Genomic DNA, 16,591 nt, shown 5'->3' with positions numbered 1-16,591 from the left:
TACATGCCCAAGTCTCTTTAAAATATTTTATTTGGGGCGCCTGGGTGGCTCAGTCTGTTGGGCATCTGCCTCTGGCTCGGGTCATGATCCCAGCATCCTGGGATCGAGCCCCACATGGGGCTCCCTGCTCAGTGCAGAGCCTGCTTCTCCCTCTCTGCCCCTTTTCCCTGCTTAGGCTCTCTCTCACAAATAAAATCTTTAAAAAGTAATAATAATGAAAGTAAAAGATTTTATTTATTAGGAACCCTGGGGGTCCCAGTTGGTTAGGCATCTACCTTTGGCTTCAGTCATGATCCCAGAGTCCTGGAATCGAGCCCCACATGGGGCTCCCTGCTCGGTGCAGAGCCTGCTTCTCCCTCTCTGCCCCTTTTCCCTGCTTAGGCTCTCTCTCACAAATAAAATCTTTAAAAAGTAATAATAATGAAAGTAAAAGATTTTTTTTTTTTTTAAAGATTTTATTTATTTATCAGAGATAGAGAGGGAGAGAGAGCACAGGCAGACAGAATGGCAGGCACAGGCAGAGGCAGAAGCAGGCTCCCTGCTGAGCAAGGAGCCCGATGTGGGACTCGATCCCAGGACGCTGGGATCATGACCTGAGCCGAAGGCAGCTGCTTAACCAACTGAGCCACCTAGGCGTCCCAGTAAAAGATTTTATTTATTAGGAACCCTGGGGGTCTTTATTAGGAACCCTGGGGGTCCCAGTTGGTTAGGCATCTACCTTTGGCTTCAGTCATGATCCCAGAGTCCTGGAATCGAGTCCCACATAGGGCTCCTTGCTTAATGGGGACCCTGCTTCTCCCTCTGCCTGCTGCTTCCCTTGTTTGTGGGCTGGCTCTCTCTTTCTGACGAATAAATTAAATCTTTTTTTAAAAACTGTGTTTATTGGGAGAGAGAAAGCGTGTACATTTGAGGAGGGGGAAGGGCAGAAGGAGAAAATCCCAACCCAGGGCTCGATCCAGTGACCCTGGGATCATGACCTGAGCCGAAATCAAGAATTGGATGCTTAACTGACTGAGCCGTCGGGGCACGCCATCCCAGGTCTGTTTAGAGCACAGATTCTGAGGCTTACAGGTCATATTTGGCCTGTGTGTTGTTAAAAGTACATTTGACTTAGTTTTTTTTTTTTTTTTTTAAATTGAGAGTTCACATAAAAACCTAAGTTTCCAGCTTCTTTTGAAATATCAGAGGCTCCGGCAAGCCTGGGCCAGGCCTGCAGTTTCTCCCAATAGCCATCAGCTCAGGCCGGCTGTGCACTCACCTACCTGGCCTCGCCCCAGGACCCTTCCTTCCTGTCACCTCTCAGACAGCAGGCCCGTGTCATTTGTCCGTACACATGCGGTGCTGTTTGTGGTAAGAAGTATTTTTCGGTATTTGAGTCTCCATCAGAAGTGGAAAATGAAAGGCAGACCCGATAAAGCTTCTTTAGGGACCCTAGTAGAAATTAAGAAAATTCCTCCTTGCTTAAGCAACAAATTCTGCACACTCTGTGCTTCACATTCCTTGTCCAGCACACACTGCAGAATGAAGCCCTCTGCCCGACCGGGTCACTGAGGCATGGGGAGAGCAGGCTAGTCTGGTGACACAGGTCACCATGGCCTCGCTCAGTTCCGTTACTTACCCAGCAAATACTGCAGCAAGCGTCTGCTCAGAGTCGGAGCTGGGTGCCGCACCGCGGTGACAAAAGTTAGGATGACAGGTCTTACACTGTCGTGGAGCGGTGTCACCGGAGCGCGGCCGTGTGAACACATACTTGGGCTCGAAGCCCATCTAAAACGATGACGTCCGAGCTCCGTGAAGGACGCACTTTCTTCAGAGCTGGGAGAAGCTTTATGGAGCAACTTCTGGCCAAGCGGGGCTTTGAAGGTGACGTGTTCCCCAAGTAGACAAGAACTGGCATTTCAGGCCCGGGAGAGCAGTTCGGGGCTGACGTGTCGGAGGTGCCTGAATCCAGCCGCAGTGCTCAGGCAGGGGTCACAGACACGGGGCTGGGGAGGGAAGATGGGGCTGGCTAAGAGAGGTCCAGCGCGCCAGGCTGAGGAGCTGGGCTGTGGCCTTCAGCCTCGTAAACTGCTGGCTGCAGTTCATGGATGGAGAAGTTGCATCTTTTTTTTTTAAAGATTTTTTTTATTTATTTGACAGACAGAGATTGCAAGTAGGCAGAGAGGCAGGCAGAGAGAGAAGGGGAAGCAGGTTCCCCGCTGAACAAAGAGCCCCACGTGGGGCTCGATCCCAGGACCCTGGGATCATGACCTGAGCCAAAGGCAGAGGCTTTAACCCATTGAGCCATCCAGGCGCCCCGAGAACTTGCATCTTGAGGAAACAAACCAGGAGGAGGAAGAGAGCTTGGAGGTGCAGGCGGGAGGCGGATGTTGGCAGCTAGAGCCGGGCTCCCAAGTGGCAGACTGCTAGAATCCTTGGAGATGTTTCGATGACTGGGCCCAGGATGTGAGGGGGAATGAAGTGGGGGGGGCATGAAGGAGAAGGAATCCTTGTTGTCTGGCTGGAGTGATTGCGTCTCCCCGAAATGGACAGGGCTGGAGGACAGGCTCAGGACAGCAGGGAGCAGGCCCGCTTGTTTACTGCTCAAGCCCCAGCGGGCGGACGGCCAGGGCCAAGCCCGTGATCGGTGCTCAGTAAATATTTGTGGAATGAATGCATGAATCAAGTAGAGTGTACAGAAAGACGAACACATTTGCGGGAGCATGAGGCGCGTGACAAATCTGACTTGAGGATTTATTGAGTCCTGAAGATCTTCTGAGACTTTTCACTTGGCGATGTCTGGTCGGCAGCTGGAAATAGGGTCAGAGGGAGCTGAGCAGGACTTAGTGAATAATGAGCCGATACAGGAGGTTGATGCTATGAATATGGATGCTGTCTTTTTTGGGGCATGGGGGAGGCTCACGCTATTCCTTTCCCTTTTTGCAGGGCAGATTGTGTGAGTCCCTGATGGCAGCCCCCCAGAAGCTGGGACTGCATCATCCTCCCTTGCTTCGGATGGTCCAGGACTTAGGACCATATGTTAGGGGCTGGGATCTGATGGATGAACTTCCGTAGGGTCTTGCCATGATGCTGGGGCACAGCTAGATTAACGATAGAGCCCATTTACAAGCCGCTGTGTTTGAATGAGCCATATGTGAGTCGTCTGTATTTTTTTGATAGCCGTATGTTCTCCTGCCCGAGGGCTGGGAGCCGGGCTGGCCTTGGGAGGTGAGCACACATACGTGGCGGCCGCCCGCAGACATTTGTTCCATCTCCGTCTCCCAGAGAGGGAGAGGAAAGCCGTGAGACTCCAGGGACAGCTCCCTTGGTTCCGTCCACGGCTTACAGTAGCTGGAACTGGCCTCATGACTCCAGGGGTTGCAAAGGCAAATGCAAGTATGCGGCCAGGATGGATACACGAAAGATTGAAACAGGCCAAGTAGGGAAAAAATGGTTTTGCTGTTAGTATGGATTCAAGAAATACTTAATTTTCCTCTTGGCTGTCCTAAGAGAAGGTGGCACCTGCCGGTAACAGTTAGGAGCTGACCTTCAGCTCTGACCTGCGAGGGGCCGACAGGGCCACTTTGCCTGGGCACCCCTGACCTGGCTCCCCGCGGGGGTCGCCCTGAGGACCCACAGTCCCAGGATTTGTTGCCCGAGTTCTTCCAAGTGAAGCCAGAACCTTTTTTTTTTTTAATGAAGTCTCACTTTAATGTTGGCAAGTAAATCGCTCCTTTTCACAAATGTGTAGATGGGAAAACATGACCTATGCCGGAAGCTGCTCGTTGATGACCCCTGCGGTGAGGGGCACATAGGGGTCACTTGGGTCACATCGCCTCGCGGCGCTGGGAGTGGTAGGGTGCACACACCCCTCCTCATTTTGTGGAAGCTTCGCTGATAAACTGAAAATTTTTTTGGCACTACATTTTTTTTTTTTCTATTTTTTTTTCCATTGCCCAGGGGAGGTGTGTGTGTGCTTTGTGAGAGAGCGTGTGTGTGTGTGTGTTAATAGCACACTCGAATGGTAAGAAAACCAAACACTGACAGTATGCAGTGAAAAACCGCCTTGTAGCTCTGCCCTGCCGTCTGCCTCCCTCCCATCCCTACGTGTTCTTTCAGGATCTTCGAGCAAATAAAGCTCTTTGCCCCTTTTGTCATCGAAACCATTTATAGAATCTTGTATTGAGTGCGCTGGACCTTGTTTCTGTTTCCTCGACGGCACAGCGTGCAGGCTTTCCTCCTTAGCCCCTCCAGTGTTCTCTCGTTCAAGGGAGTCGGTTAACCCGGGTTAACCCTGAACCTGTGTTTGCTGGCATGACTTCAGGGGTCGCAAACGCCTCGCTCGTGTCTCACGGCAGCTCTTACGTTGTGTCTCGGCAGGGGCTGTGCGAGAGGACGTTTAAGCGGCTGTACCAGTACATGCTGAATGCCGGCCTTGCGAAGGTGGTGTCGCTCCCGTTGCAGGAGATCCACCCTGAGTGTGGGCCTTGTAAGACAAAGAAAGGTAAAGGTCACAGCCGCTGTCCCCTTGGCTGTGCGGACGGCTTTCACTTCTCCCTTCCAAGTTCAGCTTTTCCCTCTCCGTGCGTTCAGCCTCGCTGTGGGGTGACGGCACATTTGTTCGACTCTTCGTTCCTCAGCGCCTCGCTTAGGGTCCCCTGTAGCAAAAGTGCTCAGGAAATGTTTGCTGAGCGAAAGTAATCCTAAGTGCCAGCACGCGTCTCTGGGGAGATGTCCCTCCAGCATCTCAGCTTCGTGGTGTCCAGAAACCGCTCCCATCTTTTCCTTGTTACGCTAAAGCACTCTTCTTTCCAGCGTTTTGAAAATACCAGAGCTGTGTTGCATGATCTCAGGATTCTGTAGCCCTTGCAAGGTTGGTGGCAGTGTCACCTTTTACAGAGAAGAAAGCTAAAATTTCCATAAGGTTGAGCCATCGGTAAGTGACGGATGGGGGATTTGAACCTTCCAGGAAGATTAAACTAAGGACCGTATACTGTAAAACTTTTTAAAAAACCTTCCTTAGTCTTGTATTTCCTCTGTTCTTGATTTTTTTTTTTTATGTCGTGCTGTTCGTGACGAACCGAAGTCATTTAAGAAGCTGAGGGTCAGGGCTTTCAGTAGAAGATGATAGACGGGACATAGGCGTGTATCTGCTCTCTCCCCAGCCTCTTCCCTAGTGATGACAAGGGATAGAAAGGGAATCGGCCTGCAGGGACAAAGAGACTAGGCCAGGAATGACAGCAGAGAGTCGTCAACATTGTTCTGGAGCTCAGTGCAGAAGGACAGATAGTAACAGACTGAGCAGCCTGGGGAGACTCAATGCCAGTGAAGGGCGGTAGCCAAGAATTGACGCCTCAGACCCTGAAATAAATGAAAAATGTGGCGATTCCAGGTACCTTGGAAGACAAGTTCGGATGGTGCCGGAGGCCAGAGGGTTGGTTGGCTGCGTGTGTGAGAAACTGCTGCTTCCCCAGCCCTCTCCCCTCCTTTGCAAAGCCAGTCAAGAGGCCCTTTCCCACAAAGTTTTGGCTTTTTCTACTTCTCTCAAGATAAGATGCATTGGAAGGTTTCTGGATTCACAGACCCCGCTGGGGACAGGTGGCGTGCTGAAAATAGGACACTAAAAGGGGAGGGTCCTCTCACCGTGGTTCCAGATTTGGCTCTAGAACACTGGCAGCGAGACTTCGTGTCCCCTAAGCTGGTGGCTGGAGGCCACTTTTCTGCAGAAACCAACCAGTCCAAGAGAAAAGTCTTCTAGATACTGAAATTAGGGCGATGCCAACAAAACCGCTGGCCCCTGCCCACTCACCCTACACGGAAGGCCACTCAGTCGCTCCTTCCCCTTCCCCACCCCGCACAACACCCAAAACATAGTCTTTGGGCAGCAATTTAATGCTTCACCAAACATTTGAGAAGTCTAATAGGAATGGAACAGAAACAAACAAATGTAGGAAATAGAAGCAAAGTGAGGAGAAGAGGAAAACCTAAAAGAATTGGCGGAGAGAAAACACTGCATCCCTGAAAACGCAGGGAGAAGCGCTCGAGGAGGGACGTGCAGGAAAGAAAAAAGAGCTCTTGCAAATAGAAGGAATGTGACTGTTGCAGTAAAGGAATGAGCAGAAGGGAAGCTAGTGAGATAAAGTTGAGAAAAATCTCTCAGAAAAACTCAAAGGAGGTGAGAAACAGAGCTAAGTTGAAAATAAGATGCTAAGCCTAGATGGTCCAGCATCTGCACAAAGGGCTCGGGGAGAGGCGGAATGTGTGCAGAGGAAGAGGGAAGACAGTGAGCGAGTCTCCCAGATCTGCAGGACACAAGTTCTCGAGAGCAGAAGACCCATCAGGTGCCTCGCACAAAGAACACGCAGGACCCCACACCAAAACGTAACACCCTGGGACTTTGGAAACCTGGAGCAAGGGAGACTTCAGAGAGGAGAAGGCAGACTTCCCAGTAGTAGCTGAAGCCGGGTGGCCTCGGAGCAGTGCTTTCCTGCTAACGGGAATGGATTTTCCATCTGGAGCGCGCTGGTCTGCTTTCACGGCAATCCACTGTGAAAATAACGGAGGTTTTCACACGTTCAGATCTGAAACCGTTCATCTCGCGCCTCCCATGTTCCCTTTCAGGAAGCTGCGGGAGGATACAGACCATCAAACAGCAGACTGAGAGAAGAGGCAGGAAAAGCGGGGTCAGGTCATGGGGGAGACCAGGAAAAACATGGGGAGATGGTGAAGGGAAATCACCGTGATGGGCGCCATGGCAACCCAGACACACGGGAGCAGGGCAGAGGGGCTCTGGAGGGAAGGAAGTCCATGGAAAGGATCAGCTTCTCAGTGAGTGTTTGTTTAGAGAAGGTTGTGGGTTGGCAGAGGGCCTGCGTGGGAATTAGTGTCAGGTACGCACACAACCAAGGCAATGGGAAAGCACGAAGTTACTAAGGCCAAAAAAAACCAGAAGGTATATAAGAAAAAAAGGTTAGAGCCTATTTGCTTGACTTTGTGGGCATAGTAAGTAACCTGCGGAGGCTGGCTTCGTTACTGCAGCCCAGGAGAGAGTGTGCTGACGGACCGGCAACGACGGACCGGCAACGGCCTACCCGGTGAGCAGCTCGGTGTGTACTGGAGGTCGGCAGTCATGTTTGGCAAGTGACCGTGAACTGCTGGTCTGAGGGGCTCTGTTTCTTCCTTGACCTTGCTGAACTGATCAGTCGCTGCCCATCCTGCCTGGCTTCCCTGTGTCGGAGCAAAGTTTTTGAAGGAGATGGTAACAGACAAACATTACTGTACAGGTGAATAAACCAAGGTAGGTGTCCCCAGCGGTCAGGAAGACCCCCAGAGGGGACCTCACTTTTGAGTCCCTTCAGTGCCAAGGGCACTTGGGACTGGTCGAGTGCCTGAGATCCCTCCAGAAAGGTGGCCTTTTCAGTAGAAAGAAAACCAGGAAGTACCGCCAGGTCCTGTAGCAGGGATGAAAGTCCCAGAGGTGTCCTGGGGACTTCTCTGTGTGCTTAATACTGAAATGACCTGTGGGTCTGTTAATTTATTTCCTGATTTATTGGAAGGAAGACATTAAAAATAAACAGATAGAATGATTATATTTTTAAAGGAAAGAGAAACTGAGAAGGAGACGCCCTTAAAGAAACTTTCTTGCTGGTCAGGCAGCCACAGAGCAAAGCTTGTCCCAGGCTTGGGGTCCCTGGAAATGTAAGCCTGCCCCTTGCAACTAAGACACCAACCAGAGAAAACTCTGTTGTCAGACAGCCTTGGGTCAGAATTCTCATTCTGTCACATCTGTTGGGGTGACCTTCTACAAGTTTTGGCCTTTCCCCCCTGAGCAGAATTATCTGGGGGTAATAATGCGACTTTCCAGAGTGTCGTGGGGCTTACAGAAGACCTGTACACAGCAGGGGCCACAGACTAGTGAGTGGCCACGTGTAGCAATGTGATTTGCTTGGCTCACAGTGTGTGTTTTCATTGAATTCATTGCTGAGTATTTAAAAATCAAACTGTCCCTAAAAAGTCAGCCTTTCAACTTCCCTGCAAAAAGTGAAATTAGGCAACGTTAAACTGCATTTCTTTAATAGCCATCAGCCAGGCAGAGAGATGCTGCTGCCTTTCTACAGGCCCATCTTACCCATCCCCCAAGGACACCCTGCCTCCTGCTTTGTGGGTCTGCATCACATGGTGAGTGGTCCCCGTTTTCTTGAAGCCTAGTATTGGCAAGAGAAGCCCAGAAACCCCCCAAGACTGGCTGCTGATGATTGTGATGGCTTTAGCTCCTTACGTGGGCGGAAGTGGGCAGACCCCTAAGACAGTGACCATCAGACATTTTAGATTGTCACACACCAGCCCGGTAGAGCCCGTTCTGACTGTTCAGGAGAATCATCTCATTCCAGGCTGGTCTTGTTCCCCACCTCCTGCTGCTCAGGCTCAGGGGCTAGGTGCCCCTCACTCCCAGCGTGACTCAGGTATTTCTCTATGTGACTCCTTTCCGGCTAGGCCAGGAGCTCCTTGAGAGTGGGGGCCCCACCTGTCATGTACTTTTATCCTTGAGGCCTCTACAGCGTCTGCTCGAAACAGTGTAGGTGCTGAGCAAGTGTTTAGCAAATTTAATTTAATTAGGCACCACTTGGTTCCTCTCCTTGTGCGGGAGACAAGGGATGAAGGCAGTTTTAGTCTTTTTGTCTTGTGCCTTGTCTTCCCAATTTACAGAATTAACATAAACCTTCCCTCTAAGGCATTATAGCACAGACAAGACTTAAATAATAAATAAAGATGATGGATTACTTCATGTAAATTTACAGGTGTGCCTGGATATATACGAGTTGTTTCTAAGAGCTATAAATAAAGAGTTTGGATTTGGGCATATTTCAGGTACATTACAGGAAGCCGCAGTGATCTGCTTTGCAAAAAGAAAAAAAAAAGCCTCGGTTATAAAAACGGTCACCCTGAACTGATCTGTTTTGCAAAATTTGGATTATATTCTTCAAGTGTTTACTAGTCATACTGTGTTTATTCATTTGGGCTGAGAACAAAGGGGAAGAGAAAGAGAAGTTAACTTTGTGATTCTTCGGAAAATGATGGCCAACTGGTAGCAGGTGACAGAAGTTGTGTGCCCTGGGGCCCGTGACGGGCTCAGTCAGCAGCTTGTCCAGCACTGAAAAGGATGGAGAAGGGGTCCGAACACCTATATTCCCCCGTTTTCCCCTGTTTAGGATATAGACTCTTCCCATAGCTATTAAGTCATGTCCCTTAAGAAGAAAGAACAAATTCAACAAGATTACAGGATACAAGGTTAATATACAAAAGTATTAACAATGTGAAAACAAAATTAAGAAAGCAATTCTGTAGCATCAAAAAAAATAACACACTTGGGAGTAATGCATTCAAGCACAACAAGTATAAAATAGTCTGAGAACTACAGAACAGTGTGAACAAATTTAAGATATAAGCAGATGGGAACATCCCTTGTTCATGGATCTGGAGATTTATTTATTTTTTTGAGATTTTATTTGGTAGAGAGAGAGAGAGCACGAGCGAGGGGAGGAGCAGAGGGAGAAGCAGACTCACCACTGAGCCCCTGAACCGGAAGCCTCGATGTGGGGCTTGATCCCGGGATCCTGAGACCCTTAACTGACTGAGCCACGCAGGCGCTCTGGATCTGGAGTTTTCATGTAAAGATGGCAGCACTCCCCAAACCAGGAAAATACCAGCTGATGTACTGGCACAAGGACAGACCGATCAAGGAGTAGAATTGAGTCCAGACGTACACCCACATGCCGTGGTCTGCTGATTTTCAGCAGGGGTGCCAAGACCATCCAACTAAGGAAGAAGCCAGTCACAAAAGGCTATTGCTATAGGAGTCCATTTGAAGGAAAGTCCAGAGTGGGGAATCTAGAAGTAGATCAGTGAGCGCTTCGGGGCACCCAGGGTGCCAGCTGCAAGGTCTAAGGTGGGGAAGTGTTCAAAATTAGACTGTGGACAGATACACCTACCCTGGGAATCTACAACATCATCACTGGTGTGCACAGTGCGCGAGGTGAATGGTGCAGAATGTGGATCGTAGCCCAGTAAAGCAGTTAAAAATGAACAGCAAGAAACACTTGTAACGGGTGCAGCAAACTCAATTAAGATCATTAAAATGGCACAAAGCGACTTTCGAAAAGTTACAGTGGGATTAAAGTATACACGCTAAGGAAAAAGAGAAATAAGCCATATCGAGAAGGATGAAAACACAATAAAATAAAGATAAAGGTTTAAAAGAGCTTTGAAACCAGGAGAGTGGTATTAAAAAGAATGAAGATCAGAAACACAGAAAGGATACGGGGCGAACATAAACGTGAAAAGGATAGAAAAAGATCATCAGGAGCTGAGTTTAAAGCTTAGGAAGTTAGTGGCATGGGGCGGGGGGGAGGGCACAGTGGTGGAACCAGTAAAATAGTTAAAATAGCAAGATCTCTCCGTTAAAAGTGGCAAAGTTGACTAAAGGATGCCAGCTCAAAAGGGAAGGGTAATTACTCTCAATACTTAAGACAGATAAAAGAAACAGACATTTTAATATTAAAAAAAAAACAAAAATGACTAGAGGCAAGCGCCTAAAAGGTGGAATAAGGAGTGAGATCCTCCGTGGCGTTCATTCCAGACCTTGGGTCAGGTCGAACTGAGCCCCGAGCAGCCCTCCCACTCGAGAAGGGGCTCAGCACCTGGGGACTGTGACCTTGGTGGGAAATAGTCCTTCCCTCGAGGCTCCTGTGCGCCTGTCCCAGCTGTGCTGTGGGTGGCGGGGGCAGGTGGTGAGGGGCCGGAGGACTAGTCTGCGGAGTGTGACGGGGGCATGTGGCAGTAAGTGTGCCACACACAGAGCTGATGGTGGGGAGGGGCTGGCAAGGTTGCTCTCAGGGCTCGGAAGAGGCGAGGGCAGGGACGTGTGAGCATGTGCCTGGTCACAGAGGGGACCGGCTGGCCACAGGTTGGCTGGGAGGCCAGTAGAGTGACAGATGTGTCTGTGCTGGGTGCCACTCCATTCTTAACTGGTGCCTGCTCAGAGCCCTCAAGAAAGGTCCACCATCCCTGACTTAGCCCAAAGGGCTTGGGAGGTGGTTCTTGCCCTGGGTGTTCAGTGGGGGCTCTGGAACTCGTCACCGGCTAAGAGCGTTTTCCCGGTGTCCTAAAGCTTGCAAGCCCTCTTCTATGGACGTGGTTTGTCAACCTCCTTGTCACCTTGCTCGGTTAGCACAGGGAACTTCGACTCCATCGACTTATCTTGGGCCGTGAGAAAGAGGAAGGCACCCGGGGACATTCTTCCATTCTGTTGTCCTATTTGTGGACAGTCTTGGAGCCCAGGGAGAGGTGGAAAAGCCATCCATAGATTATGCCAGGCTCTGTGCCAAGTGTTAGTGCTCGATTCGGATCCTTGATGGTCACCCCATCATGTGGGTGCTTTTCTTTTCCTTCCCTCCACTGATGAGAAAACCAACGCACATATCCCTTGCCTCAGGTCGTAGAACGAGGAAGAGCCAGCGTGGAGGTTTGAGCACAGAATGTGTGAGTCTCTAACCAGGGCCCTTGGCTACCTCCCTGAGAGAGGGCAGGGGCTGAACTCGTGGTGGCTGGTGGGCGAGCGTCTGGGGCCAGAGCAGTGGCAGGGGCTGAAGACAGGGCCAGCCTAGGACAGCCGTCCAGGGCAGGAGAGTCGGAAGATGTGGGCTCCCCCTGCCGGTCTTCTCTCCAGTCCATCTCCCACATCCACCGCAGAAATTAGCAAAACGTGCCTACAGAATAAAGGCAGACAGGGCTACAGAATGAAAAATAACGAAAGGCATTGCTTGGCCTCTAGACCTCACACAGCCAGCCTTCCCATTCATCCCTGCCCTTCTGCCGCCCTTCGCCCATGTCTGCCTAGACAGTTCTGGGTGCCCTCTAGCATCGGCCTCCGGGGTCTTCTCTCTCGCCTTCCCCTGCCTAGCTCCACTTGCCGCCTTGTTTCCCAGCACTCCTGGCTCCTTTCCCTGTAATCACGGAGCGGGTAGTGTGCTTAGTTTGTGAGGCTGAGCGCTTACCTGCATTCACTCCCCAGGTCTTTCCCTGCAGGTTAGTTCAGCCACACTGTTAGGATTATGCCCATTTTACAGAGGAAAAAAACTGAGGCTCCGAACGCTTAGCCCGACACGGGGCTCATCTCAGCCCAGGGATCATGACCTAAGCAAACCAACTGTGCCACACAGGGGTCCCCAGATCCCAGATTTCTAACCAGCTCTATCACTCTGGTGCCTGGGCTGCAGCAGCCTCCCTCATTAGGAGTGCAGCCCTGAATTCTGTGTCCAGCAGTTACCCAAAGCCCTTACCTCCGTAGATTGTCCCATGGGCTGGTTTCTCGTTTCAGTTTCCAGACTACCTAGCACTGGCAACCCCAGACCCATCTAGGGGGCTAGGGGGGGCAGGTAGCAGGACAGGAGTAAAACTGAATTTACATAACCTCTCCCTGGCTCACCAGTAGGACTGTCCCTTCATGGGTGACTCCAAGAGCAAATCTGGCATGGTGCTCATTTGTTCCCATCTCGTTTTTGTTTTCTCCTGGGTTCGTCACGTTAAGAGCACCAGTCTGCTAGGCGGCCCGGTGAGCTCTTGGCTGGGAGTGTGAGAAACACAGGCTGTTGGTCCCCCTTGACGTCCGCTCCGGATTTCCCTTTACAGAGAATGGTGTTTTCCGATAGAAACTGGAAGCTGCAAGCCCAGCCAGGTTGCCCAGTGTGGGAGGAGGGCCACTTTCTAGGTCCAGGACATCCCTTAGGCCACATCAACCCTCTGAGCCTGTTTTCCTTTCTCGTAAAATGGCAGGTGCTTTATGCAGAATCCGCGCGGTGATTAAAATGATTCTGAAATCCCCTGCCACACCCTGGGTTCTCAGGAAGGATTCACCCCTTCCCTTCTTTGCGGCTCTTCATAGTACGGAAATGCAGCCGCTCTTCCTTCTTGCCACGCAAGCCCATCCGGCATCTTTGGCACAACAGAACCGTGATCTTGATTCGTGTGGAACTGTGGACCTCAGTGCACACTCTGCCTTTAAAACGCTTGAGTGCAGTGATCTGGCTGGTTCTGTCTTGCCTTTTGTTCCTGAGAAGTAAGCCCTATGCCCAGGCGTCCGTGGGTGCCATTAATAGGCCTGTGACTCCTCCGGGAAGCGTGGCTGGTCGTCAGGGTGGGCGTTCAGACAGACCCGTGGGCTCCGTTTGCCCTGTGGGTGTGGGCTGCCTGGGGTCTTCCTCCGGCCCCTTCTGCTTCGGCTTTTGCTGACTCGCAGTCTGGAACAGGCTCCTTTAAATTGCCTTAAAAATAGCCAAATAGGAGCCGAAGGGATCCCAAGAATAAAAATTGGAATTCTGGGGCTGGTAAGCCTCCAGAGCTGTGGGAAAGGTATGGAAAGCTGGCGAAACGAATTCCCAATGGCTCCTTGGAGCCGTGAGCCACAGACTACCCGGTGTTGCCTCCTCCCCCGGCCTCAGGTCTTAACAATTCTGCCTATAACCCCACGAGGCTAGACATTCTCCTTAGCTTGGTTAAATGATTGGGGTTTCCTTGTCTGAAGGCTCTAGAAGAATGTCAGTGCTGTTGGGACTCGTGGCAGGGGAATCAGCCGTGCTGGATGGGATGGATAGAGCTGCAGACCCATGGCCCCAAACCCCCCCAGCAGCCGTCCTGCCAGGATGCGTCCTGCCTGGCCTGGAAGCACAGCGGCCTCGTGCTGAGCCCAGTCTCAGTGGCTTGAGCCGAACCCTCCATTGAAAGTATGCTGGAGACTCGCCTGTGCCATCTAAGGGTCAGTTCACGTGAGGCCTGTGATGCAGCACACGCCCGCTGCTCTGGCCAGCTGACTGCTCTGTGCCAGCCTCTGCATGGGTGTCTTCTCTGGGCATGAGGTGGAGAACACCGGCCTCTCACTGTGTTAAGTGGAATGCAGGGAGCTCTGCTCAGTCACTTCCCCAGAGTCTCCGAAACGAGTGGTCGTAGAGCTGAGATGTCCTGTGTCCGCCTGACCCTGGAGCCCCGCTTCCCCCCAGTGCTCCCCTGAAGGTCTGGCCATCCTGGCAGGCAGCAGAGGCAGTGGCGGGGCCTTTGGGATGAGGCCGTGCTGAGGCTGTGACCGGGGACGGGCAGCGCGTGCTGTCGGAGCAGAGGGGAGCTCGGGCGCCGACCTGACGCTGCTGTGAAGAGCAGACGCTGGGGAGGCCAAGAGGGGCTTCCTTCCTCGCCCTTCGGACCCACGAGTTGGTCGTGGCCGTTCGCCACCACCCCCTGTGCTGATGTCCGTGCCGCCCCGTGGATCTCTCCTTGGCCAGTTCAGCCCGTAAGGAAGCTAAAACGGGGTGCGAGAAAGAACACCTGGCTTTGGTGAGCGGTGCCGGTCTGTGTCCCCTACGTGCTGCCCTGGGCCACCTCCTCCGTAGAAGCCAGCGTCCCCGGCCCCAGGTCACCCGCTGTGCTCAGTCACACGGATGCCTCTGCGTTAGGGGCTGTATGTTGTCCACGGTTGGGGACCTGGGCTCGGGAGACAGACAGCCTGGTAAATCCCGGCTTCTCCCTTGCTGAGGAGCGGGTGTTTGGGCAAATGCCTCAGCTCCCGGTATCCTCAAGTGGGACACAGGATGGTAGCGGCCACCTGCTCGGGCCGCGGGGAGGACCAGCTTGTATGAAACACGGAGAGCTTCCATCGGTGTCCGGCGCTCTGCGTGGATTCAAGCGATGGGAACGGTTTTAACACTGGGAGTGGGTGGTCGCTCTAGGAGCGCTGTCTGAGAGGCAAGAGGGGCACCTGGGGGCCGAGAGGCCTGGGAGGGCCTTGGGTAGAGAACAGCGGGGGAAGACCGAGTGGGGAATGACTTGGTGGTTGCTGTTCTGCCTGTGTGTTGGGTGTGCTCACTCCGAGGAAGAAATACCAGTGCGACATCCAATTCTGTGGTCACTTGAGCCTTGAAATAATTTTCACCCACACAGACAGGCCCAAGTCTCCCCCTCATCACTATGCCTCCCCTCTGCATTCCTTAAGACTTCTATCTGGAGAGGGAGAAATGGAGAGAGCAGGGCTGCAACCCCAAGCAAAGGGCAGCGCCCTGGGAAGCGGGAAAACCTGAGAGGGCCTGGCAGACGTGGAGGGAGCAAAGGCTTGAGGAAGCCAGTGCTGTGACGTCATGTTTCTTCTCTTGAAAAAATCACTGAACGGGGTTGGGGGACATTTGCTACCACCGTGAGGAGTGCAGGCAAATCCACACCAGACCGGTGCCTGAGGCTTCCCACACTTCTGTGACCATTTGCCCCAGGCCTGCTTCTAGGAGGGTTCTGGTAGATGGGCCTTGGCCGGACCCTGCTCCGAGGGTAAGTCTGATGAGTTCAGGGCCCTGTGATGCATTGCTGTTTGTGAATTTCACCTGCAATCCGTATGCTCTGCCCCCCATGAGACGCCCCTTTCCCACTTGGAGTGTCGTACCTGACCTTGCTCAGAGGTCAGTCTGCAGTGCTTGGTGTGAGCATTTCCATCCAGGGGAAGGCCCTCGGTGGCCACGGCTCCTGCACAAGATGGTTGGGAAACAGAGACCAGCTTTATTGTGCCCCACTTGGCACTGGTACCTGGATTATACCCCTTGGTGCCCGCGTGGAGAAACCGTCCGCATCCCCGTGCTAACAGTTACTGCAGACTTAGTGACTACAGATGACCCGGCTTTATGATTTCCGAATTCCAGAAGTCTGAGATGGGTGTCCTAGGGCTGAACCCGTGATGTCGGCAGAGCTTGGCTCCTTCAGCAGGCTCCCAGAGAGAACCCGCTTCCTGGCCATTTCCGGTCTCTGCAGGGCCCTGCCTGCCTTGGCGGCTGCTCTCTCCCTCTTCAAAGCCAGCGGCCTGGCATCCTCCACTCTGTCCTCCTGCCTCCCTCTCTGAGGACTCTGACGTTGGCCCACCCGGATTCTCCGGACCAAGACCACCCCCACCGCGAAAAACCTTAACTCACTCATGCCCACAAGTCCCTCTTCCAGGGGCCCTTCTTCTGCCCCCGCACTCCTCTGTCCTAGGACCTCCTGGTGCGGGATCATTTCTTCCACAGTGGAGACCTGCGACCCTGCCCGAGTACCTTTGCCCCCGCTGCTTACAAGCTCTAGAGAGCGTGGGCAAGTCATGTCATCCTCTGTACCTCAGTTTCCCCGTCTGTAAAATGCCTCCTGAGACTGTCAGGGTCACACGAGTGAGTTCGTACCAGGGAAGTGTTGAGATGTTTTGCTCTCCCTTGCAACTTCTCTCGGTATAGCCATGCCCGAGCTGGCACTTTTCTCGCATGGCGCTTGCGTGGGTTGGGTGTGGCAACCGCGCGTGTCTGATGGGCCGCGCTGGCCCGCACCCCGCCGCTCGGTCCCTCATTGTTTGTGTGGTTCCAGAAAGCCAGTGCACGGTGTTGTGTGGACCTCTTCGGGCTGGCAGCTTTTGCCTCCTTCTGGAGTTTTCTTGGAATAAATTCCCACTCTTGGCATCATTGGTGAAAGCCTTCCGGCAGTGTCCTCAGAGAGTTCTAGAACGCATCCACAGTGCTGCTGCAACTTCCTGGCAGTGGGTCCCCCCTTTCAGCAATGCTGT

General features: G+C 52.4%; 1 protein-coding gene across 1 annotated transcript in view; it reads left to right on the top strand.

Annotated features, from left to right (window-relative positions):
* The window catches only part of GTF3C1 (general transcription factor IIIC subunit 1), a 68,625-nt gene that overhangs the window by 11,582 nt on the left and 40,452 nt on the right, over positions 1–16,591 (top strand). Inside the window, exon 6 of the mRNA XM_044232557.1 lies at positions 4,360–4,483. Within this exon, the coding sequence (XP_044088492.1) occupies positions 4,360–4,483 (124 nt within the window). The remainder of the gene's footprint in view (positions 1–4,359; positions 4,484–16,591) is intronic.

The sequence above is a fragment of the Neovison vison genome, chromosome 14, assembly GCF_020171115.1.
Source record: "Neovison vison isolate M4711 chromosome 14, ASM_NN_V1, whole genome shotgun sequence".
NCBI classification, from domain to species: Eukaryota; Metazoa; Chordata; class Mammalia; order Carnivora; family Mustelidae; genus Neogale; species Neogale vison.
Note: the sequence above shows the minus strand (reverse complement) of the source record. Positions and strands in the feature narration are given on the sequence as shown.